The sequence below is a fragment of the Tinamus guttatus genome, unplaced genomic scaffold (genome assembly GCF_059628265.1).
Source record: "Tinamus guttatus ecotype Peru unplaced genomic scaffold, ASM5962826v1 Tinamus_guttatus_pri_ptg000227l, whole genome shotgun sequence".
Lineage (NCBI taxonomy): Eukaryota > Metazoa > Chordata > Aves > Tinamiformes > Tinamidae > Tinamus > Tinamus guttatus.
Genome location: NW_028288761.1, coordinates 2,286,995 through 2,312,557, shown reverse-complemented (window position 1 = coordinate 2,312,557; position 25,563 = coordinate 2,286,995). Strand labels below are relative to the sequence as shown.

The window sequence follows — 25,563 nt, the reverse complement described above, 5'->3', positions numbered from 1 at the left end:
AAGCAGAACGGAGCAGTGATTCAGAGGGCTTCTGCCCTGGCATGTTGTCCTTGTTGGTATCCTGACACCAGCAAGGGCTGATCACCACAAAAAAAATCTGTAAGCCTTATCTGATGCCCCATTTTGGAAACTCTCCTCACCCTCTGCCCATGGAACAGTGGTGTTTTATGTAATAAAAATACTGTTCCTTCCATGCAGTGCCCTTTATTATTGCAGCAATTGACTGTTTCTGTTTCCTTTTCTCACAGCGGAAAGTGCACTGTGTTGCACCTGAATGCATCTTATTTTAAAACCACACAAAGAAATATTTTTTTCAAAGACTTATGGCCAGCTGTAAAATTGTCACTAGATTACTTGAGGACCAAGGACCTGTGATAAAAAGTAACTGAACAATAATATCCTAACGGACAGTTAGAAAGTAAGGCACTGTTTGATTGAATAATATAATACTGGAAATTAAACTGTTGTATGCAGCTTTTTAGGGATTTTTCCCCACACCCAGAGGAAAACACTGATTAATTGAAATCAAAAGTAAATGATAAAGTCAATTCTATCAAAAACATCACTTAAAGCTCTGAAATGTTCTAACCACCCTGTTTCAAAGGCACAAAGAATTATCAGCAATCACACAATTTACTGAGTCCAGACCTCATACAAACCCTTCTATAACTGATTGACATCTATTCTGAAATCAGTTGGGCTTTAGCAGTTTGTAAAAGGAAAAGTTCCTTTGCTGTTTTGAAAGACTTTTCTTTTTTCATCATCTTCTGTGATGACTGAAATCACAGAATCATAGAAAAACGTAGGCAGGAACAACCCTTGGGAGGTCACCTATTTCACCCTCCTACTCAAAAGAATAGATTAAATTAATGTGAATGATTCCAAAACTGTTGAAATGAAATGTTGTAGACTGAGATGACAATGATGGTTTTCTTTTATCAGATTTTGAGTTTGCTACATTTTTAGAGACTCAAAAGTTTTTTCAGCATGGAAAATATAAGAAGTACATTTCATTTCTAGGAATGGGATATGCTTTAGACTTGTCTAGCCAGGACAACTCAGATTTGCAATCAGATGTCCACATTATCTTGTAATTCCACCTCACAAAAAGACTCAGGCGGCCATTTCACAGTGTGCAGACAGGGTGGTTCCTGCCACTGAGACCAAGAGTAGGATGAATCAGGCAGGATTAATGTTGCTGGGGCCTGGGTACCAACAGAGCTGGAATTCAGATACCCTTGGATATCTGCCCTTCCCTAAAAAAATGGTAGATTTCCAAGCTCTGTCCAAAATTCTGGCTCGTTGCTTGGTCTCTCAAGCAAAGGAATTGTGTTTCCTTCCCATTTTCCTGTCCTGTGATTGCAGAGTGAGTGCTCCCTGGGTCAGACTTTCTGTGTGTGCACACACAACTGCAGGTGACATGTGGCTGCTGAATGTCTCTGCATTTCTGCCTTTGTGGCCCAGGCAGCAGGGACAGTGTCTAAGGCTTGGGCTGGGGTCTATGCAGCCAGGAAAATCCCACCTTTAAGGAGGTGCCCCCAAATGATCTTGATGCATGGCCTACACAGTCATCTTTCTGTAACACCCTTTCACAGATGTAATGCGGAGGAAAATGATACTCATGAGAAATGCCCAGGGACTGAAATGCAAAAGTGAAAATGTTTTATTGAAAAGCAAAATAAAACAACACTGATGCTTCACAGACCATATAACACAAAGGTAAAAACACACAGGAAAAAAAAAAAGGAAGGGAAAACTCTGGAACAGCTGTAAAACATCCAACAGCACAGGGGGAAAATATCCATTCCAATTTGTGCAAAGCTGTTTCCCCATGAAATAACAATGAAGAACTTTGTATGAGCTGCATATTGATAAATGTTAGGTTACAGCACAGAGACTCAACGGAATCAACTGAATTGGACAGACACTGTGGTGGGATCCTCCACTGGAAACCACCTGTGGCAGAGGAGGCGATGGAAGGTTTAGTCAAGGAGCTCTGCAGAGCTGCACTGCAGCTGATACTGGGATGTGCCCCTGGTCTGGCAGCTTCCACCCAAACAAGTGGTCGAGCTCCAGTCCAGTCCTTCCACACTGCTCCCTTTGGACCTCATGCCCATTTTGGACTATCTCACCTTTTGCCTTATGGGTGCTCTGCTCAGCTTTTGATTTGCATCTCTCAGTAACCCTCTTCTGGGGTTGCAATGGCACCAAAGGCCACTGCACTTTATGCTACAAAAAGACTAGACCCATTATTTATTTGGTAAACTTTTAGAATAAGAATAGCAAAGTAAATGAGGAAGCTTTAATTTCCTAAATAATAGGATCTAGCAAAATATTAGCAGAAACTTTCTTAGTGCCTCAGCCAAAAGTGAGATGTGGTAAGGTCTGCGATGTTAATTGAATTTATGCATATTTCTGAAACAATTTTTTAAAAATCAAATCGGAATCTAACACAGTTCTGCTCTGGCCTCAGGGCCTTCCTTCTGCCTGCAGATCTGGCAGCTGCTTACAGAGATGCTGAAAACATGAACAAAAAGATGAAGCTGGGCAAAATGATGCAGTCCCAATGGCTTGACAAAGCTTAGCATATTTTTGTGTGCTGTCTCATACAAATGAAGCTTCATGGAGTACAGGAATCTGATCTGCCTTTCTGCAGACAGCCTCAGCAGGAAGGCTCAACAACAGCAAAACTTTTAAGCACCTCAGAGCAGATGAGAAGCCTCACTGCCTTCTGTGAAGCTGACTGCATTTTTTCACCTGCTTAAAACAAAGGTTATTAGGAGTGGGGAGGAAGATGAAGGTGAGAAAGAACGCTGTATTTGTTCCATGTTTTTAAAATCCCTGGCCCAGTGGCTGGGGCCCCCAGCTCCCCTGGAATACTATTAGTAACCTTAAGATGCCAAGGGCAAGCAGCGTGTTGCTGACACCAGGAATCAGCCCCACACCTTTGAAGCTGGGCTGCTTGCTGGATCCCCCCCAGACCTTGCGTGCATGTACTGCGACCTGTAGTGCTTTTTTACTGCCATTAGGGATGGCTACACCTCACCCACTGGACACCAGCAGAGTGAGAGCATGAGTCAGAGCTCATTCGAGAGTGATCATTATCTACAAAAACCAAACGCACGCTTAGTGCGGGCCTAACACTGGATTCCACAATTATGTGGGAAAGTAGCTACAGAATATCGAGGCACCCCCAGAGCTTGTAGTATTATGTGAAAACATTGTGATCAGCAGCACCAGCCAAAGGCTGCTGTGCTTTGGTCTGCCCTACAAGGGGAGCGACGCTCCCCCTTCGTCTGAAGGGCAGATGCATTAACACACGGGCCCTTTCCTGTGCCGCTGCCTCCCATTTAAGCCAGGACTGGTAGTCTGTGGCTTTTGTGAAAGGCTGCAGAAGCTGAGATAGACTTTCTGTTCTGCAACAAGAGGGACAGAGGTTTGCTCTGTAAAAACCTGAGCCCTGAATTACAAAAACAGTGATGCTCGCCATACCCAGGCAGTATTATCCAAGGGTTACTGTCCATCTGGAGCCCTAATAGTTTTTAATAAGGCAAGGAAAGTTCAGGTAAGTTTACCCAGGGGTCCCCTGGGAAGCTGGGCAGAGACCTAGTGTTGTGCTGTGTCCTTGGCAGCGCTTTCCACGATGCTTTCCCACTGCAGCAGCACAGATAGAGCAGGGGTGTTCAGTAGTAAGTTAGGGTTCCTTACAGTGCTTGTGAAGTCCCTGAGTTTATTCTTCAAATAAGCACCTCTCACAAATGCTCCATGACCTATGCTAACAAGAGATTTCCCAGGACTAAGGGCACTATAGCCCTGAAGGATCTGCGACACTCAGAGGACTGCTGAGTCCCAGAGACTACCACTTATTAGTAGAAATTATAATTCAAACAATATGTAGCAGAGCTTTCAAAATACAAAATGTTTGCTTCTGTAACAGTCATTTTACGCTTGCAAACTACCTGAATGCACCTGCATCCCCTGAGTATGGGGAGAGATAACAAAGAGCCTCAAGAATGTAGAGGTGTGTAGTGCATGTCCTCATGGAAGCAGAAGTCTGCAGTCCCACGGGACTAGGAGATGGGGACACATGCAAAAGGCACCACACCAGATACACTGTTCAAACTGTACCCCAGCCTCCATGGCAGGGTCAACAAACAGGAAGGAGTGTAGCTGCTTAGGAGGGGAAGAGAGCCCTGCCTGGGAATTGAAGGAGGGGCAACAGAAATCGGAGTTGGGAATATTGGCCCTTCCTGCTATGTCATCGCCTCAGACTGGCTGCACCCCACCTAACACAGTGCAACTTCAGACCTTGAGCCTGGGGCTGCTGAGGCTGATTAAAAGTGTTAGCACGTGCAGAAAGGAGGCGTGTGCATCTTTGGTCAGGGCAGTAGGAAAGCTGCAAGGAGGCACGACTGTCCTCTGAAATGCTTGGGACAAGGTCCTTCATGGCAAACCCTGAGTTTCTTCCCACTCCCCAGCCTAACTTGTAGAGTTCTTTTTTTTCTGATAGTGTCTAACATTTCTTAGGGAGAAATATGAAGGCTCTTGCCCATCAAAGCTTGAATTCCGGCTAATTTTTTTTACCAGCATTTCCACCTGCAGCTGTTTCCAAAACCTGCCCTTTGGAAACTTGGATTTCTCGCCTTTCCATTTAATGACAGTCAAGGCTGCCTTGGCCTGCTTCAGCTCCTTCACCTTGCTCTTCTTGATGGCTTTGTACTGCACTAGAATGACTTTGATGCTGCCCTTGGAGGCCATATTCTCTAGACCAGCCTTGAGCTCCAGCAAGGCCTGTGTCCCCTGCAAGACGTAGTTGGGGCTCAGGACAACAAGCAGGTGGCGGCTTTTCTGGATGAAGCTCAGGGTTTCATCTGTGACAACTGGGAGAAAAAAACATCAAGGTGGTTAGTGATGGCCGAGAACAGGCTGCTGAGCTGCTAAGGTGATTCCAGGTACCTCTTAGAGGGGACAATAAAATCCCTTTGGAGCCCTCTCCAGAGACTATGCTGCTGCTTCCCAACACTGCAAGTGATTCGAGGTAGGGTCTGCTATCCTGCAGCTGGTACCACCCCCCCCAGACAACGATGCCTGCTGCTCCCAGCCTCTGTCTGCCTGTCTCCCCATAATATGTGGGCATAGCCTGAGATAGCTACATGTAAAAAGCGCTGAACTATGTGGCAATGACACCCTTTGATGCCAGGAGCAGTTCGACAACACATAGCCTCAAGTGGGGAAGAAAAAAAAAAAAAAAAAAAAAAGGCTGTTCAAATAGGTGACAGGAAGCCTCTGCTTTAAACCTCCTTTGGTGTCCAGAAAGCCTGCAGGTGATCCTTTCACCTCTCTTGCTTTGGTTTCCCAACAGCAAACACGCACAAGAACAATCTATGCCCTCCCTAAGTGTCCTTACAGGTTAATTTATTCTGGAAATCCTGCCATGTTAACTACTGTTTTTCTTCCAGCTGTTCCTATTACCATCTTTGATGAAGGCAGATTTGTGTCTTTCTAGACATGACAAGTGCAACTGCTCAGAGGATTTTTAATGAAGTGTCCAAAAATGACACCCTTAGAGCTGGAGACATGTCATGGTAACTGTGGATCCTCTCTGATTTTCTAACATCTGCAGGTACATTGTCCTTAGCCACCTTTCCGTAATTAATGTGAAGTTTCTTTGCAACTGTGAATCCTTGTGGTTGCTCCCTGTTGCAGGATCTCCCACGCTTCATTGACAATGGAACGTTCTTGACTGGTCAAAAAATACAATGGAGAATAAAATAACACTAATACATAACTTCATTTAGCTGTCAAGCACATTTGATTAGTTCCTGTCAGCACACTAGCAAGATAATCCATCTCCCACTGCTTCTTCATCAAGGACAACATAATTCTCTACCTATGACACAGATGCACACACCAGAGGCAAGACACCAGCTGCCAAAAGCTATTTCCTGGCCTGGCATGCTACCCCAAGAAGGAGATTAGTCAAAACCTAGCTAAGAAGCTGTGGGGGAGCCACAATAATGTTGCATATGGCATTGCAGTTAGAAGTGACCCTCTCAGTGCTCAGGAAGGCTTGGCCTTTGAATTTCACCAGAATAAGGCAACCAGTGAATACTGCTGTGTGTAGAGATGGGAACACTCTCCAGGGCGGGACGGGGTCTCTGGGCAGAGAGCTGAGCTGGGGAGAAGGAGGGAAGGATGGAAAGAAGTGGCAGAATGGAACAGGAGGGAGATGTATGTCCCAAGGAACAACCTGTGAGAACAGGCCTGTCTATAGGAGCTAGCTGGGGCGGTTTTGAACTCTAAGCCAGGGGTGGTTCTGGAAAGTCCAGCTCTGCAGCTGGGCTGCCTGGTAGCAGTGTGTCTCTCCCTTCAACAGCTCCATGTCTGTGCAGGAGGGAAGTGTAGGACACATCTACCCCTTCAGCCTTGTTCATGAGCTTGCAACCCTTTTGAAAACAGGCAGTGGACAGCATCAATTCAGAAGAGCTTTTGCAGTAAAGCTGCAACTCCCCAACTCCCCTCAGGAGCTCTGCATTGGGACATCATGATGCCAGTATTGCTGTTCCACAGACAGCAGCTGGAACAAGTCAAAGAGAACCTGAGGAGACACTTCTCTGGACCAAGCACAAGAATGGAGCTCTCAGCAAGGCATTTTCTTATGGCAAGCACAGCTCAACATGCAGCCATGTGTATCCTTGACCATGCACACAGCAGAATAGTGGGGCAGATGAGAGCATATAGCCATGACCAATGTACTAGCTGTTCTTTCACTCATATCCATGACCAGAACAAATGGCAGGCTGACCCAGAGGTTCTTTGGCCACACAGGCTGCTGTTCACCACAGTACAGCTTGGATGATTTTAATCTTTTAGCTCTGACTTTTATTTTTTCCTCTCTCTCACTTGGCAGAAAATTGGATCAGGGTTGAGTGGGAGGAGAGACAGCTGTCTGCCTGCATCCCTGCTGCCATCAGTTGAGATCTTCTGAAATTTCAGCAGCCAAGGAGAGATGGGCAGAGACCACAATCTGGTGGGCAAATTCTGAAGGCAGCGTGGCTGCAGGCAGTACAGCTAGCCGGCCAACAGCCAATAATTGCAACAGGATAACAAGCCTTACTAAGTAAACTTCTCTCACACTACTAATGAATACACTTGTGGCCTACGGTCTTGAAAGCACAGAGAGGGGAAATTTGCTTTACTGATTAGCTTCTCAAATTAAATGACCTGAACGTTTAGCACTTGCAAACCTGCCTGGAAGGTGACCTGTCAGTGATCTGGGCTTTCTTTAGAACTAACAGTGTTAGGATTACAGTTCTCTCCCCACCCTGGGGCACTTGTATTTACCTGCCCTTAAACCTTGATGTGCTGTACTCTGAACTAGGATAGAAGCATAAAAGGATCCCAGATTGATTCTGCTTCCTCCCACACAACTCAGGCTGGACTGGGACTCCAGCAGTCCCTCCTGTCCCATCCCAAAGCAAGTGAGCTAATCCCACACTAACTTCATCTGCGTAATTTCTGACATCAGTGAGGTCCATGATTTCAAAGCAGACTGTGTGCACTGACAACGGTTTTGATCTCTTAGTTTGGTCAGGGACCCTTTAGCCATCTTGGACCCCAGACACTGGAAATTGAGTGTTGGGTAGATTTGTGTCCTTATTCTGGACCTCTGTGATTGTATGTGGAAAGTTTCACCAACTTCCTTTCTTGGTAATTCCCTTCATCCTTGTAGGGAGCTTTTTGACCAGAACCTCAGCATATGATTCATCTTGAAACAGCAATAAGGATATCTACATCTTAGTGAAAGAACAAGTCCCACTACCTGCAATTCTCAATCATTTCCACCAACTGTTTACTATGTTAGACATAGACTCTCTAATTAATGAGGGCAGGTGGAAGGCCTTCTGGGAGGATACATTATCTTTTCACTGGCAGGGTGCTCTTGATCCTCCCTGAGCAGAAACTTCTGGTGTTTATGGTCACTCAATAATATTGTCTGAAACCTACCAGTCCACTCTAGTATTGTACTCTCCCCCTGTCTGTCTTTCTAACCTTGATTTTATGCCCATTTCTTAAGGCAGTTCAGAGGTATGTCAAAAGTCAATGGGCCTTGTGTTGACAGATCCATCACTCCCCATACATCACTCTTGGAAAGAGCAATGGAGATGAATAATCTCTACCTCTTTACCACATCAGCCTTTCAGGTGATCTGGGGCATCTGCTACATTGTAATAGGAAGCAAAAATATTAGAAGATATCAACAAAAGATGATTAACAGAGATGGGGAAAATAAAGGATAAAGTTAAGCTGGAGAGGCCAGCTCCTATTAATTATCAGTACTACAAAGACAATAATGAAGAGAGGATGAGCATGCAGCACAACACCCTGTGAAATACTCACTTCCCCCGGGGAGGCTGTCTCTGTCGAAGATACAAAGCTTGTACCCAAACTCATTCTCCAAGACTCCCCGCAGCGTCAGCAGCACAAACTCCTCCTCTTCTGCATTTCGTGCATAGGACACATATACATCGTACTCCTTCCCATCTGAGCATGGGGATTACAGAGAAACACAAAGAGCAGAAAAGACACTTGTGATACTGGTTGAGTCTTTCACTTGCTTCAAAGGGGAAAACAAATATGAATGTGCACTTTGAGCCCTCAGGACTGATCTCCATCAAGCACACTGATCTCCATAGTTAGAAGAGGGCAGTCATGTCCCTTACCCAGCCAGAATGTCCAGATACCCAGACACTACCGCGCAGCTGAAGCAGAAGACTGCAGCAACATGACCACCTCATTCTGACCAGAGTTCCCCTTGCACTTTTACATCCCTGACATTGCTTGCTCTTGCTGCTGCCAAACCCCATGAGCATTCCCACCGAACAGAGATTTGCACCCTGACTACATCCTCTGAGAGCCTTAGCACTCTCCCAGCAGCTTCACACAACAGGATGTGAAGCAAGAAATTAAGATCCTCCTCGCCCTACAGAGGGAGAAATCTCAGCCCATAACTCAAGAGATCAATGTATTCCCAGAAGGCGGTGTCAAAACGAAGACTAGAAGGGCAATTTCCAGATCACACAGAATCGCAGAATCAGATCCCGTGTTTTGGATACTTAATTACCTCCCCCTTTCAGATGCTTTCTTTAATCTGAAATCAGACATGCTTCTTTAATCCTTACACAGGGTGACCAGAGAGACTGGGCAACTTATCTCTGACTGTTTAGATCACACTAAATAGCTAGTCTTCAGTGAAGCAGTGTCCTAGGAGCCTGACATGTCAACATCTCACCCCCTACCAACAATATGAAGGACTTATCTCTCTCCTTCCCTCAGTCCCGAGTCTGACTCCTCTTGCTCTAAACTGACCCAGAAAACTGCAGGTATAAACATGTAAGGTCAAAACGTTATTGCATTGTGAAGAAAGTTTAAATGAGCTTATATGAAAATTACTACATACAAATGAAGGGTCTGGGTAGTAACAGGATAAAATTAACATAGCATCTTTAAATCCTTACCTAGAATGGTTTCATCTGTCCCAAAATGGGCCCGATAGAAGAGAACCATTTCAAGCCAGTAAACGTGATAGATGACTATCAGCACCACAACGAGCAGGATGGTTGCTCCCAGTCCACAGGCCAGCTCCACGGTGTACTTTGGTGGCACAACTGAGTTTGAAAAGAAGGATCCTGCTTTACACGGCCTTTAGGTAAGTAGGAACAAGTGTGTATCACGTGCAGCCAAGGAGCAAAGGGGAACACTGGGAATAACAGCCAAGAGCTAAGCTGATCCTTCAGAGGAACAAGGCCAAGCCAAGGCCATTCTGTTAGGACACACCAGCTCATGGCCTTCCCAGGAGCACATGCCACCTCCTAGAGCAACACCACAGCAAAAAGCCAAAGATCACCTTCAGCAAAATAAAAGTCATTGCCACAATCTTCCCTTCCCATCAAACATACACAATTCTTGTGGCTTGCCCCAGACTGATAACAAGAATACAACTAGCTATGACCTGATTTTTTTTTTCTGTTGGGAAAGAAGAATCAGTGTCTATTTCAGAAAAGCTGAAATGCTGGCAAACAAATAGGGCAACCTGTGCATACCAAACCACAACAGACTTCCCCTCCATACAAGGTTTGGCATGGCATTGCTGTTTCTTCATATTAAGGACAGGAAGCAACTCTAAATTATGTATATAACTGTATCTCTGGGTAACTCCTTTTTTATGGTGATTCAGGTGGCAGATGACATGAGCACTAAACTGCATGATAAGAGAAAAGCAGTAAATGAAAATATCACCAATTTACAAAAAAAAAAAAAAAAAAGAAGTTTTATTGGAAACCAAACCATGAAAAAGAAACAAGTTTGCAACAAGTTTCATCAGGTGATAAACAGCAGCACCAGGAAAGATATAGAAACTAATACGAAGAAAGGAGTGGAGAAAAACATATTTTTGCAGCCAACTTGTACAGTTATTTTCTAAAAACTGCAAGGCAAGTGGGGGATTAGGTTCTGGCATGCTTGATATTCCTGTGCATGATAGGATGATCTGCCTCGAGTTTAAGCTTAAGATTCTTCTGCCAACAGTGGCCTGGGCCAGTTCTTGCGATTTGCTGTGGAATGGAGCAGAAAGGAAGGTTTGTAAGTAACCAGGCTTGTTCAAAGGGAACCTGCTCAACTGCCTCAACTGCAGCCAGAGCAAGCAGGAGGATGAGAAGTGAGTGGATACTAACGATCTGTCCATTGGAATCAGCATTTAGGTACTGCTGAATAGAGAAAGAATGTTAAAGCTTTAGATTCCTTGCTGCTACATGTGCAGACATTATCATCCCAGAAGAATTAAGTATGTAGGATGAAGATGCTGGTAGATGGTTCCAACCATTTAAATTGTGTGCTTCGCCTATTGTTCCTTCCTAATGACCCAGAAAGGTTTATCTCAAATGAGTGGGACCAAAAAGAAAAGACGAGAAGTACTGAGGATGCACTGACCTTAGTGAAGTTTCATAACCTTATCCTTCCAGCAAGCACAGTGGTAACAGACTATAGGAAAGAAGAGAAAGAGCTCTCCCAGTAAAGATCTCTGTAAGCCCTGCCATGTTAATAGGGCAGAATTTGAGGTAGAACATGTTCGGCATGAGATATACATGGAAGGGCAGCATCTCTTATGGGAAAGTTTAAGTTGCAGCAAGCAGGTCTCAAAGATCTACAAGAACTTGATAAAGAGTCAGAAATATCCACTTTAGGAAATCTCACATTCCTATGCTAAGGCTCAGTTCTTATTCTTGTTAGATGTGTTTTGTGAACAGGAAAAAAACAAGCACATCTGATGAAAGAAACCTATCTAAAACAAAAAACAAACAAACAAAACCACACTTCGAATTGATCTAAAAAGATCTTTACTGGATTAGTCTGTGCCAATTGGCTGAGATGCCTATGTCTAGAAAGGGGCATTATCAGAGCAAGAAGTAAAACTCCTGGGCATTGCACTCAGACTGTCCTGCTCGCTAGGCAATCCCAAAGCGTTCAGTCTGCCTTCTAGAGGAGCTCTTGGACCTCACACTGAAAAGTTCAAGCCCAACAGGTTGCTTGTTCCACACACTGTCTGCACACACTGTCTGCAGACCTCTTGGTAAATCCAAGCTTGGAAAGAGCTATGGGTATCTCCAGTATGGAGAGATCCTATTTAGGGAAAGTTTCTGGCAACTTTCCAGGAACAAACACTAATTCAACAACGTCTAATGCCTTAAAAAAAAACCCAAAAAACAAACAAACAAAAAAACCAAAACACTCCTCTCCAGTAAAGTCCAACCTCAGGGGTCTTGCAACAAGTAAAAGATAGTTCGGTCTGGGCTGCAAATGCAAGTGGTAACAGGAGATGAACAACTTTAGTTAAAACAACTCCATACTCAGTCTGAATGAGTTTTCCAGGCCTAGGTAGTATTTAAAATTTGATAAAATCTAACCCTGGCACAAGGAACTCTGGAATATTGACCTCTGCCAGGCGGCAGGGGAAGCCAGCCCACAATTCAAAGTGCCTTGATACACAGGTCCAGCTCATCCGTGCTTTTCTGGTTGTGGTGGGGGTTTGCATTTCAATTGCTAGTGCCCGGGATGAGGAGAGCTGCTCTGTTCTGCACTGGTGAAACAGGACAGGGCTAAAACCTCCTCGCATTTTTCTATGCATTTAACAGACACATGACCCATTTTGTCCAAGCTGCAGAGTGATGTCAGAGCACCACAGAAAGAACTGAGCCCAGGGTTAGGCTGCTGCAGGAGATACATGCACGTTCCCCTGTGAAGCACACACTGAAATTGGGAGTGAACATGGGGGCAAAGGAGAGCAGGAAACTCCCAGTTCTAGGTGGGAGAGCATCACCCAGAGAGGCCCTACAATTGCTGCACTGTAGCAATGCAGGACCATCAAGTATTGCTGGATGAGGATAAACTACAGCCTAAATTTATTGGCTTGAATCCACATTCTGTAGAGGATGGGTAGCCAACTAGGAGTTCCTGGATCTTACAAAACTCTCATGCAGCACCGTGTTGGCTTTGGGCTGCGAGGCAGCGAGAATCCCAGCTATGCAAGAGAGAGCCAGCCAGGCCTGCTAAGGACCCCAGCAACCCCCTGTGTTCACCCACACCCAGAGCAGCCATGGAGCAACGCAATCCCAGGGGAACCACCAGCATCCTGCGGTGGGGACCAGCCCGTGCTCCCCTCCAGCCGTACCATGCTGTCTCCAGGCTCACATGGTCGACTCCCATCTCAGGGCTATATGCAGGTTCGCTTCTCTGTATCTGCTTATCTGGAAAACCACAACACCCGCTGGAGAAAGGAGTTCATAACACTTTCCTTGCTCTTTCTCTTTTCAGAGGGAAATAAAGTAATCTGAAATCACTTCTTGTATAAACAGCACATGCCCTTGGGTCCGTTTCTGTCATGGTAATGGATGGGATGGAAAAAAAAAAAAAAAAAAACCCACAGTGCTGCCTCCATATTTCTCTCCAAGTCTTTGGCCACAGTAGGATGCATCTGGTACGCATCCTTTGCGAAAAGAAATGCAATCTGGGCAGCAGTAATAAAGCAGTATGTCAGTATGCACAGAATAGTGTGTGTTGGGGAAAAGCATCTGATGGAATTATTTGTTCCCCTTTTGTTTCTTAGGACTATCAGTCCTTTCCGAGTGTGCCATATTTTACACCCAAGCTCTACAAATGTTTTACCTTTCATATGCACTATGGCCTGGCTGTGGTTTTCCCCTCTGGCATTTCTGGCATAGCAAGTGTAATTGCGCTTCAAGTCCTCTGGTGTGGCTTTTGGAACTGTTATAGTCTTTATGATAGTTTTGTCTTCAAAACTTCCAACAATTTCACTGGAAGAGAAAAGCTAGAAAATTACACACATGAAATTGCAGTGAGTTCTTAGTGATGAATAGTGTTTCTGTGATGGAGCCTTAGCCCTTCTTTTAAAAAGGCCTGAACTTAAGAATTGGTATATATTTCACATTTTAAGATGGGAAATTTCAGCTGTGACTGTCCCTTTATCTGATTTTGCTTACGTTATTTTACCATTCATACTTCTATCATTGCAGATGTGTCGCATTGTATTTTAGAGACAAAGAATTTCTTGCCTGCAAAGCAACAGATTTTATGAACTCTGGATTCAGAGTCCTTCACAGACTTTTTGTGCAATCCTGGATGAGTCACTTTATGCTTGAACTTATCTGCAAATTGGGGATAATAATACTTTCTTCTGCCTCTTATTTTTCTACATAGATTTGCAAATTTACTGTAGTAGCAGCTGCCTAAGACATGCTGTTCAGTACCCAGCAAATAGGATTCTGAACCTCATTTGGGTTCTTCATGTAATTGAACCTCTCCTCTTCCTAATAACTACTATATATAATACTAGATTTTTTTCCTTAGTCTCTGGCTTTTAAAACATTTGCTTCATTTGTGCTATTTTTGAACATTCCTGCAAACAAAACTGTGTGTTTTAGAAGTGAAATCTCACAGTAGATTTGCAAATCTGAGCAGCTAAGTATTTGATACTTCCAGCTGTTGTCACCCTATCAGGACCTGAATGAGTGACAGTGCAAACTCCTGGACAAAGTCCCTTTGAATCCTTCTGTAAGACTAGGCACCACTAAAAGTACCCACGGGCCTCCTCCCCAGAGCTTCTAACCCTTATCATCTGGTGTCGAGGGTCACTCTCGCGCCAAGTGCCAGGGCCCTCCCCACAAGCCAGAGCAAGCAAACACCTCCACACAAAGTGAGGTCAACTCCACCCTGCTGTTGTCTGTAGCAAGGCTTTATACCGGTGCAGGTGGGCATGCGCTGAGGAGCAGCACTCATTGGCTACAGGCTCCCAGCTGATTGGTTCTCCTCCAGGTGTTCGGTTGCTAGGCGTCGGTCCAGTTCCCCACAAACTCCACTTTCCTATATATTCTTACTAAGGCCCCAACAATCTGGCTTTCAGCAAAATGAGACAAGTGGGGTATTTGGTCTCAGTATTTATGGTGAAAGAGCAAGAGTAGAGGGATGCTAGGAGGCCTCCAAAGATTTGATCTTCTTTTATCTGGAATCCCTCATCTAAGCACTTCCCTTGGGGTTGGGATAGCCACATGAACACACATCTGCTGGAGCACTCTCTGAACTGCCATTCGGAAGTGAGCTGTCTCGTGGTTCTCTATGCCATAACCCATCTACTATACATGGTCAGGGACTAAGAAGCTCTAGCAGAGGCACAGTACTGTTGCAGATCTGTACCCAGGACCCCTCTGCAGGATCCAAAGAGAAAGTGAGATACAAATGAAGGTCTCCTAAGTGTTACCTTTGTGTGACTTTTATCTTGGGGTCCATGATGTCATCTGTGTTTTTCCCATCTATGGTCCACCAGACCTCAGTCCGGGAGTCCTTCAAGAAGGTAAAGAAGACTTCACAGGACAGTACAAGCTCATCTCCTGGGAAAAAGAGAACAGTGAGGTGGATAGCACGGCAGGAGCAGCACCATCCTGAATCACGTGCTTTCTGGTGACCCTGTCAGCCTGAGTTCTGCCTCCTCCCAGGAGGGAACAAGGCCAGCATACACCTTCAAACATCTGATAACAGCTGAACACCCAGGCCCACTAATTTGTGGCAGACCAATAGACAGGAGAATATCCTGCTTTCCTAATTAATTTAGGAATTCCTTGATTGCAATGAATGGTTCACCCATAGAAGATGGCTCATGCCTACCACTTCCTTGGAAAGCAGGACAGTGTTAATGATTCCCCACTGCACAGCAGGCAGTTATTGTAGAGAACAAGGTCCATTCCACAGAAGTATTTTGTTGCGAGAACACTTGTTCAGGTACTTCACTTTGCAACAAGACAAGGCTTAGGGGCCTAAATCTTTGCAAACCAGATCCTAAGTGACTTTGTCTCACAGCTGGGCTGTGGGAGAACTCTGACCTTTTGAGTCAGAAAGCAAAGTGAAGATTGGTGTTAATCATCATCATTGGCACCATATTTATTACAGCAATCAACTGAGATCAGCTTGTAATGGGACAAGTTTAGGGAACTGCTCCAAGGAGCTATCCATCTTAACAGATGGCATGGGGGAAGGGGTGAACACACTATTACACAACACTATGAGGTCAGCAAGAGGAGGCCTGCCATTAATTAGGAAGTAACCAGCTAAAAGAAGCAAGGAGGAGAGATGAGCAAAATGTGGCAAGAAGGGTGAAACCACTGAAAGGCCAAATGAGTGACGGTTGAATCAAATAGGCAGTGACAAGGCTAAGACAAAGTCCTACAGGGATCTCTCTGAGCAGATGACAGTTTGTTTGCTTCTGCAGCTGCTCCAGCCTGAGAGACTCCTGTATCTCCATGTCTGAATACCTCAGAAAAAAAGAAAATCTGTGTATTCAAATAAACTTTTAAAGCTGTTCTCTCCTACTCTGTCATTGAGAACTGGCACCCCAGGCAGGGAAAGCATTGAGGGAGCAGAGGAAGGGGAACCCCTCTGTGCTTGTCTACCCCAATCCTGCAGACAGGCTGCCATTTACCTGGGTCCAGCTCATAGACAACTTTCTCATTTGGAGAGATGAACTGTGGTGGCAAAGCCTTGTTGGGAGAGCCTGTGGAGAGAGCAAGAGTCCCCCATGGGAGATGCAGACTTCATGAGACTCTGGTATTCTTACAGCCTTGCTCACGATACCGCCCACCGCTCATGCTCTGATCTAACATGTAATACATCCCTGCTGCAGAGATTCATCCAGAGAGTCCCAGTTCCCAAATTCAGCGTCAGATGCAGAATCAGAAGCTCATCCAAAGCTTAAGTACATGTAGATGAAAGGTTTCGACCCCTCCCACATCCAAGCACTCCCATGTCACTCATTTTCCAGGAGACAAAAAATCTATAACAGAGCTTGTACTTCATTTTTTAGGAGAAACAATAAAAAGAAATGTGTTTTCCTGCCAGGAATATTTAATTCTCCTCTGAAAGCAGCAGTCACCACAGGACTCAACATGTGACTACTGTTCACCAGCTTTCTCAGCTCCCTCTACATTTCACTGCCAGCTAGACTGAGCCTTTATCACTGGCACAGACCTCTCTGAGCGCTGGGCTGGGTAACTGCAGCGTGCAGTCCTGCCCGGCTAAGCATCAGCCCCAGCTTCAGCACATGAGCCTTCGAGTTGGAAGGCAAGTTGGCTATAATGGGACAAATCTGCAATTTATGACAAGCAAAAGGCACTGGAGAGAAATATTAATAATGCCACGGTTATGCATTCACATGCCAGCAGAGGGTAGCCCTGACCATGTCATGGGCTGCATGTCACCAGTCTGAGCTTGACCACCTGCTGTGCTTTTCAGGGCATTTGGCAAGGTAGTCGGTAGGACCCCTCCAGTGCGACATGCAAACAAGCAAAAACATATCAAGGATAGGTGAATCGGGTAATGCAGGCTGAACACATTCATAAATGGATCCTGTGACAGGCTTTTCTAATTGTTTTCACCACTTCTACTGTTATTCATTCAAAATTTCCACTTTTAAAAAGAGCCATTCTTACCCACAACCTTCATCTTTATGGTTCTAGTGAGATTGTAAGTTCTTCCGTGGTCCCTGAACGTCACAATGCAGGTGTAATTCCCTTCGTACACACTGCGAACAACGCCGATAACAAGCTGGAATTTTTGGGGATATCGTTCATAGAAGTCATTAATCAACTTGCAGTTCTAGGGTAACGCAGAAAAAACCCTTGAGTTTTGGGACTCAAACTTGATATTGATTTAATGCTGCTACAAAGCTTTTTTAAAAAAAACTATGAATTAGATAAGTCTAGCCTACATCACAATCAGAAGTAAATGCCACAAATCCTGAATATGTTGTAAGGGTCATCTGTTCCAGTTTTATCCTACCTTATACCTGGACAATTTTATAAAAGACAGAGCTATGGTCTAGAGGTAGATTTGCAAGAAAGGAGAACACCTCAGCAAAAGGAAGTGAAAAAGTAAAAGGTGAACATGTCCTCAGCTGATGTCAGCTTCTCTAACTCATTTGCAGCTAATCAAGGTACCCTCATTGATATGGCTGTAAAAAAAGGCCCCAAAATGAGCAACTGACAAAAGAGAATCTATAGTACAGAAACGTTAATATCTCTTCTCTTCCTGTCTGATGAGGCAGGAAACTTCTGCCAAGCACCAAGCTAGAGATTCCTTTTCAGGAAGGGACTATGCAGATCACATCTTGATAGTCATAAAACCCAAAGATATACACATTTCCTAAGAGATTATTTCTGAATGGTACATTTCCAAGTCAGATATATCCTAATGGATCAATTTAACACAGAGGTCATACAACATTTTTTATGTTTTTTATTAGGCAAGCAATGGCGTGCTGCCTGCAAAAATTATTTGCATGGGGCTTTTTGTTTCATTCAGCTAATTGAAATGTGAATTTCAAGGGTTGGTATAACTAAGGCATTACAATCACTGGAGTGAAACTGCTCTTGGCTACAAATGTACTTTTTTCCTGAGGAACTTGGGAGTTGGATTTTTTTTTTTTTTTTTTTTTGTTACAGCAGATATATTGATTGCCAACTTTATTATTAAATTCCCTCATAGAGCACCTTCTTATCTAGAAATCTTAAAGTGTTTCGCAAGCAGTTAGAGAATTCAGTCCCATAACCCTCTGGCTGCACTTTATCTGAGAATTTCTTATTCTCCCTGGATTAAAGGCATCCACCCAGAGAATGGCACTGAGGACAAGATTTAATAAAATGAGCAATAATTTTGTATGCTTGCCTGCAGATAGCTGAAAACAGTGTCGTTTTCAGAGCGGTTGGGAAGGACTGTCCACATGTTCAGAAATGAGGTCCATTGAATTGCGTCGAACTGGCCTTGAACAGGCCTTGCACGTACAACGTCATCATTTGACCTCATGGGATCTTAGGTAGAGCAGGCTACTTTCACTAGCACATGAGGAGGGCTTTTTACTGAAGAGGGGAAGTGAGTCACAGCTTGCTTTATGGGGCCAATGACTTGCCCACACAGCAAGTCATAGATACGTCTAGGAACTAAATTGAGGTTCGTAAATTCCTGCCAGAGATTACAACCTTTCCATGTTAGCTCTCAATTTTATACAAATTTCTTAAGAATTGAATTCAATGAAATGAAATTCTTTATTCTAGCTTTGCTAATTTGAAGAGTTTTATCTCTATTAAGACACTGAAACATAGCTCCACAATTTTCATGCCAAGCACTGAATAATGTCCTTCTTACCCTGTACCATTTGACAGTTGGCGTTACACTAGCAGGATAAAACCCATCAACATCTGGACATATAATCTTCTCATAAGCATGCTCCAGGTAGAACATCTCCTCAGTTGGTTTTATTGAATGACTGACACAGGAGTGTTGGTCTTTTGCAACCACTTCCAAGGGAAATGCAACTTTGCTGCAATAGGTTGTATTTCTGAGGACAGAGGAGGATATGGCTGATTAAATAAGAATAGTTTGCTTAGGTATTTTTGGAATGAAATAAAAAAAAAAAAAAACAGCATTGAGGAACATCATACCTCTGATGCGCTAGCTATATACAGCCTCTGTTGACTAATTGGCATATGGGAAAGAAAACATCATTGGAGGTGGCTACACAATACCTCAGAAAATCCTATAAATACGACTAACAAGCAGCATCCACTCCCCTGGTATAAAGCAGATAATAGGGTCAAAGACATGATGAAGAAGAGACATTGTGAGAAAGGGATCAGAAAGTGCTCTTGTGCTCAATGCATAGCAGAGGCTACGTTCATTTTATACAAAATTTAGAGACACTTTTAATTTCCTAGAAGTCTGAATCTCATGAATCTTCACCAAATTTGCATGCAGGCAAAACATTACCCCTGTATCTGAAGTTATTTTCTACTCTAGACGTACAGATCGCTTCTTAATGGTGAGTGCCTGTGGATTTTGCCATGGGCTCAGCAATAATATTTTCATGGACACTTGCAGTTAGCAAGGAGAGCATGTTCATTACTTTTTCAAGGCTTCGAGCTTTATTACAATGTAAATTGGCTCAATTCTGAACATTCTTAAAATTGTAACTTTTTTTTTTTCACATATTAATGCTTATGGTCTTCTCACTACAGAAATATTTGAAACTAACAGCATAATTATCCATAAATATCCATGAAAGCCCTTCGATTGTCCTGAAGTCTGGTGCAGAAGCTGTATCACACGACCTACCTGAGCATGCATGTATAATTCCCAGTGTCATTGAGAAGGGCAGGCCAGAACCAAAGGGTGTCTTTCTCCTTACTGATGCGATTGTCTGGGAGACGGAAGTTAATGGGCTCTTCCAGATCCCGGTCCTGCCCAATCCGGTACCAGATCAGGGTTAAACCAGCAGAATGGGCTGTGCTGTAGTTGTACTTCAGGAAGGTCTCAAAGAGAGGGCATTTGATCTTAGCAGGTTCCCCATCGTAAATCTGGATCTGTTTCATGGTGTCCACACCCCAGTCATCACAGCGTTCTGCAACCAGGAAGAACAGGTGACTTAGCTTGCAAATCTGCAGGAGGAAAACCAATTCTGCCCACGTTCCCCACAGCCCATGGTCCTGTCCCCACTGAAATAAGAGGCAGTAATCTAGTGCTTCAAGGAAGCGATCCTGAATGTTACAAAGCAGTGCAAGAACATTGGTTTTTCTTCTGGGTATGGGACCAGATGCAAGTGAAGCATGGTGCCAGCACGCCAGCTAACCTGCAAGCATCTCGCACTCCAGTGCCGTTGAGATGCATAATGATGTGGATGGACAACCTTGCACTTCCCGTCTTAGTGTGCCACCAAGGCATGGCATGGCACGACACCAGCTCCGCAGCGCAGCTCTCGTGGCTGCTGGGAGGGATTATCTAGGGCAGCCTGATGTCTCAGGGTCAAAGTCAAAGAGAAAAGGGGTGCAGCCCCCGTGCTGCTTACAGCTGTGCCCAGGGAGGTGTCTCAGTGTATCACAGGAACACCAGAGATCACGTTGCCTCTCTGGTTTGCGGATATTAGAAGAACGTGGACAGAAAGAAAAACGGAGTACAATATGTTCTTTGAGCCCAGTACTTCTGAACTGACTTCATAGGCCCAAAGCAGGATTCCTGGCATTTTATCTTCCTTAAATAGACACTGGGATGTAGCTTGGCCCCAAATTCACACTTAATTTATAAAAGCAAAGAGACAGGCTTACAAACCTTCGAGAAGTCGGGGCTCACAGTGCTTAAAGGCAGCAATACTAACTCATGTGGCTCAGCAATGTTTAGTCACATTGAGGAGGAATCTGGGCCAATAAGAATAGAAATGTTTTCTGGCTGTTTTATATATAAACATAAATGCAAACTGAGCTGCTCCTCCTGTGGTATGCCAAACACCCACATGATGGACTCCTGCTTCTAGAGAAAGAGTGAGGTGGGATAGGAAGAGGCAATGAAGCTAAGGCATCCAGGTATTCTCTAATAGGAGACAAAAAACAAATTGCTGGAGAGTGCAGCTAACTCTTCATCTTAGAAGCACAGATATATTTCAAAGGTTCACAGCATCAGCTAACTTCCTTGCTATCACAGCCAGCCCAGAGGCACATTCTGAGTGATCAAAACCGCTACTGAAAGCCTCATACCACAAGAAGGTGCATAACCACTAATCACTGCCATGGGCAAGGCCAACTGGAACCAGTATGCATGCTGCTTAATACTGGCAGAGACAAGTTTCCAGAGAGTGGCAAACAAGACAAATGAGTCTGCCAGGGACTGCCCACTAATTGCACGATAAAGTTCTGACTGCTTTTTGTGCGAGGTCATTTGTTTTTATAAAGAAAGCCTTTCCTTTCTGAAAGGAGCGAGGTCTCAGGAGTCTTTTAGGTCTGTATATCAGGATACTGGGGTTTTCTTCCTTGCACCTGACTTTGCTGTGTCCTCTTGGGCTGCATAAAGGCAAATTGTCCTTGTTACTTCAAATGGCAGCATTGGAGAGTGAGAAAACTGTATTAGAAATTACATCAAATTTTTGCACTGAAATTCTTGGAGTAAAGATCAATGAATTTTGCAATCATAAACAGCTCTTTGCATTTTGTTAACAGCTCATAAATCAGCATTGTAAAACTACTTACCGCTTCTACCTGAATCAGTAATTGAAAATAAATACATCGTTTTCAGATGGTTCAGGGAAAAAAAAAATTAAAATAAGGTTGGATAGGCCTTGCTTTCTTGGTTGGGGGAGGGAGAAGCAGCTGTTAATTGTTATTCAGTATGGTAAGAGAGGTACATGGAGATCTTGTCTCAGAGTTGACTAATTCTCCCAACTTCAGAATCGCTGTCACACTGACCGGTCAACCCCCGGCTTGTGCTGTCAGGACAGGTTTAGGTGTGCCCTGCCCTGGGGTGCTGCACGCTCCAACCTTAGCCCCAACTGCCACACATGGCCATGCCAAGCAAGAGCAGCTCCACCACTGATCATGGAAGTCTATTCTCTCTATTTGCTACTAGCACCAGTATCCAAATGTTTGGATATCAGTGTAAGTTGGAGATAGCTTAAGAAAGGTCATGGGACTTCGCACTGAATCGCAATGGATCCCCAACTCCCACTGGGGAGAAAATATATATATATATATATATATGTATATGTATATATATACACACACACACTTACGTATCGATATATCTCGGTCCCAATACTAATATTCAAGAGGGCATGACAGATCATGAGGAAAGAACATGCAAGAACCCAGTTCTCACTGTGAGTTACAGCATTAGATTCTATGGCTCTGTGCCAGTCTGCACCAACTCATGCCCTTGCTCTCACTGTTTTAAGTTGAAAAAATGAATTTCTTCTCTTTTTTTGTGTGTGTATGTGGTGTGTGTGCCCGTGCATACACAGAGCTGTTAGGGTTAAGAACAGCAAAATCAAGCGGGATTGGCATTCATTTAGTGACTTCAGGAATTCATTAGACAAATGGAAATCCAGTCTAGAGGCTGTATGTGACTCCACAGTCCTTTCTGCACAGCAGCAAGTGGAGCACAAAACACGTAACTGAGGGAGAAGATGAAATTCCAAAAATCCATCATCCCACAAATGCGTTTTCCTTGAAACGCCTCTGCAAAAGACCTTTGTAAGAAGTCCCCCTTTTCTCAGTGCTGATCACGTGTACTGCAGAGCTCTAGCTGACCCTTCTCTCTGCTGGGTGCTGTGCAACCACAAAGCAGGGCAGTCCGTCTCCCATAATACTTACAGGAAAAATGCAGGAAACAGAACATATCTAGTCTTTTCTTTGCCACTGCATTAACAGCAAACCCAGGCAGCAAGGGGATTTACTCGCCTAAGGTCACAGAGAGAGTTAGTGGTGGGAGCCCACCCCAGTCCAGTCCCCAAGCCACCAGTCACAGAAAGGGCCAGGTAAGAAGCATCATGTGCTGCAGAAGGGTAAGGAGCTCTGGAATGGGAATCAAAGAGAAGCAGAGAGAGAGGGAAAAGCCAGGCAACAAAAGCACTGCTGTGTAGCCCAGGACAGCTATTTAGAGGTTTTACGCAGAATAGAGGGTGCTGCTGCAGTACTGGTATGGAAAGGCATGAGGATTATACAAGAAGGTTGCATATTAGAAGGAGGGGGAGAAGAAAAAAAAAAAAAAAAAACGGAACATCTCCAGCACAGGAGACAGAAAGGACACAGCAAGGATGCTGATCTTGTTCCACCTGCCTGGAGATGAAGATGAGAGCAGACTGCTTCCTTCTACCGCTCTCCTCTGGTGCTAGTTTGCACAGAGAAAGGAGTTGGCAAAGTAAACTCCAAACATCTTCCTGGCTTGGACTGTCTGTTGTGACCCCTGTTCATGGAGGATATCTACTACTGATAGTAAGGAGAGCTCTCTCTCCTGTCAAAGAGTTACAGAATCACGGAATGGTTAAGATTGTAAGGGACCTCTAGAGATGATCTAGTCCAACCCCCTGCTCCAGCAGGGACACCCAGAGCACGGGGCACAGGGTCTCTCCAAGTGAATTTTGAAGATCTCCAGAGAAGGAGCCTCCACAACCTCTCTGGGCAGCCTGTTCCAGGGCTCTGTCACCCTCACAGGAAAGAAGTTCTTCCTCACATGGAGATGGAATTTCCTGTGTTTCAATTTGTACCCATTAACCCTTGTTCTGTCACTGGCCACCACTGAGAAAAGTTTGGCCCCATCCTCCCTACATTCTCCCCTCAGGTAGAAATTGTCAAACCAGCCCATTTCTAAATCTGGTGTTACAACATCCTTAAGCATCAGTCACACCAAACAAGACTATTTTTCAGAAGCCAAAAGATGAAGAAACTGCCTCCATCAGACAAAGTAAAAAGCAAAAGGTAGAAAGGAAAATAATGATGTTGCTCAGCTGCATAACAGTGAAAACATTTCTTAAAACTTGCTCAACCTTTCACTTACTGCACTGATTTACCCACTTGGGAACAGGCTCTGAATTCACCCATCAAAATACTTCCAAGATGCATCTGCAAAACCCATTAGCAGCACCCACACATTCGAAACCCCCAGGGGGAACTGGTGCAATTATTTGGACTGACAAGGGGAAAAACTGCTGAACTGAGGGATTAAAAAAGCCATAGAGTGAGACCAAATCAAGAAATGCTACCCCAATTTGCTGCAGTTTGGCAGTTCTGTGCAGTCATTTTAAGTATCTTCGCAGCAACTCCATTTCAAAAACTTTCCACCACTGAAATCTGATTAGCTCCCCACTGCCTCCACCCCTTCTCTTCCTATCCCTCCCCTGGGGCTACCAGCAAAGGCTTCCACTAGTTAAAATTTCTGTGAAGAAATAGTCAACAGCCACTCTTATGACAGGCCATCCATCATGTCAGCATAAATTTCTCTTCCATTTGCCAAATCGATGAGTCCTCCTTAATTGCCTCCGACCCTCGGAAGGGGGCCCACCCTGCACACACAACAGGGTTTGCAGCGACAGCAGGACAGGAAGCTCCGTTGGCTGAACTACAGTCAAGCGCTCTGAGCTCTCCTTCCCTGCATTATTTTGGTGGCTCTTTCAGACAGAGTGGCACTATGTTAGCAATTTCTTCAGCTGCCACCACTGTGCTATCATAAGGTAAAGCTGACATGGTTCAGTCGCCATGCAGGGTTAGCTGGGAAGGCAGGCAGAGCAGTTAGCCTGATAGAGGAATTGGCATCAGTGAGGCACAAAGAGCTGGCCAGGCAAGTAATTCAGTGAGAATTAATCATTACCACCTTAAAAAAAAAAATCTTCCACCCTCTTTCAAGTTCACAGCAGATAGGAGCATGATAAAGCACCAGAGGAAGCTGGGTTGAATAAGAGAGCTTCACTTTGAATAAAGAAGGCACCGTGTGTGCCCAGCAGCCATATGTAGGCACACTTTCTATATACACTGGTAGCAGCAGCACCAACTCTTACACTATATTGGTATCAGCTCTGTCTGGTTTTTATGTTTGCACTTACACTGGCACAAGTGCATCCCGCAGCAGCCTGCTCCATGGCTGTGTGTTTTGTTCAACAGCTGAGAAATATGGCAGGGAAATGTGCCCTGTATCTCCTCTGACTCTACAGCAAAGGCGTGGGAGGGTGGTGCAGAGCAAAGAGAGATGCGAGACTTTCTACTCGCACTGCAGGAAGAGAAGTGCTGATCTAGGCCCACTGAATCAGAGGACTTGTGCCAGCCCAAAGCAAAATCACCTAGCTGATCTTGTTCCCAATATTTTCCAAGGTGGCAATTATGGTCAGATGTCTAGAAAGTGACTGGAGCTCAACGCTGTCTTGGAAGCCCACTAAGGAAGTTTTAGGAATCTGGCTTCCAATCGGGGCACGTTAAAAAGGCTTCCCATAACCTCTCTGCCTTCTTCCCTCAGCCTCTTCAGGAGAGCAGGCACTGGAAGTGGTCCTGGCACAAACCTCCCCATACGCAGCACTGCCCCGACGCAGCTGCACGGTCCAGCCCTTTCCACACAGTTCTGCTGTGCTGACAACGTGGCTTTACATTTCTGACAGGTCTCACAGTGTTCATCGTGCGTCCCTGCTGCACTGTAACACCC

The 25,563-nt window shown here is 44.6% G+C and overlaps 1 protein-coding gene across 3 annotated transcripts in view; it reads right to left on the bottom strand.

Annotated features, from left to right (window-relative positions):
• IL1RAP (interleukin 1 receptor accessory protein) overlaps positions 1–25,563 on the bottom strand; it is a 46,978-nt gene that overhangs the window by 1,746 nt on the left and 19,669 nt on the right. For 2 of the 3 annotated variants that reach the window (XM_088525529.1, XM_088525530.1), the window contains exons 3-10: positions 19,729–20,014; positions 18,763–18,955; positions 17,052–17,217; positions 16,046–16,117; positions 14,831–14,960; positions 13,222–13,370; positions 9,519–9,668; positions 8,401–8,544 (exon numbers count right to left, since the gene is read on the bottom strand). In XM_088525529.1, coding sequence (XP_088381655.1) covers positions 8,401–8,544; positions 9,519–9,668; positions 13,222–13,370; positions 14,831–14,960; positions 16,046–16,117; positions 17,052–17,217; positions 18,763–18,955; positions 19,729–20,014 — 1,290 coding nt within the window. Of the gene's footprint in view, positions 1–4,363; positions 4,881–8,400; positions 8,545–9,518; positions 9,669–13,221; positions 13,371–14,830; positions 14,961–16,045; positions 16,118–17,051; positions 17,218–18,762; positions 18,956–19,728; positions 20,015–25,563 lie in introns of those variants that run through there. The other variant, XM_088525532.1, reaches the window with a different exon arrangement.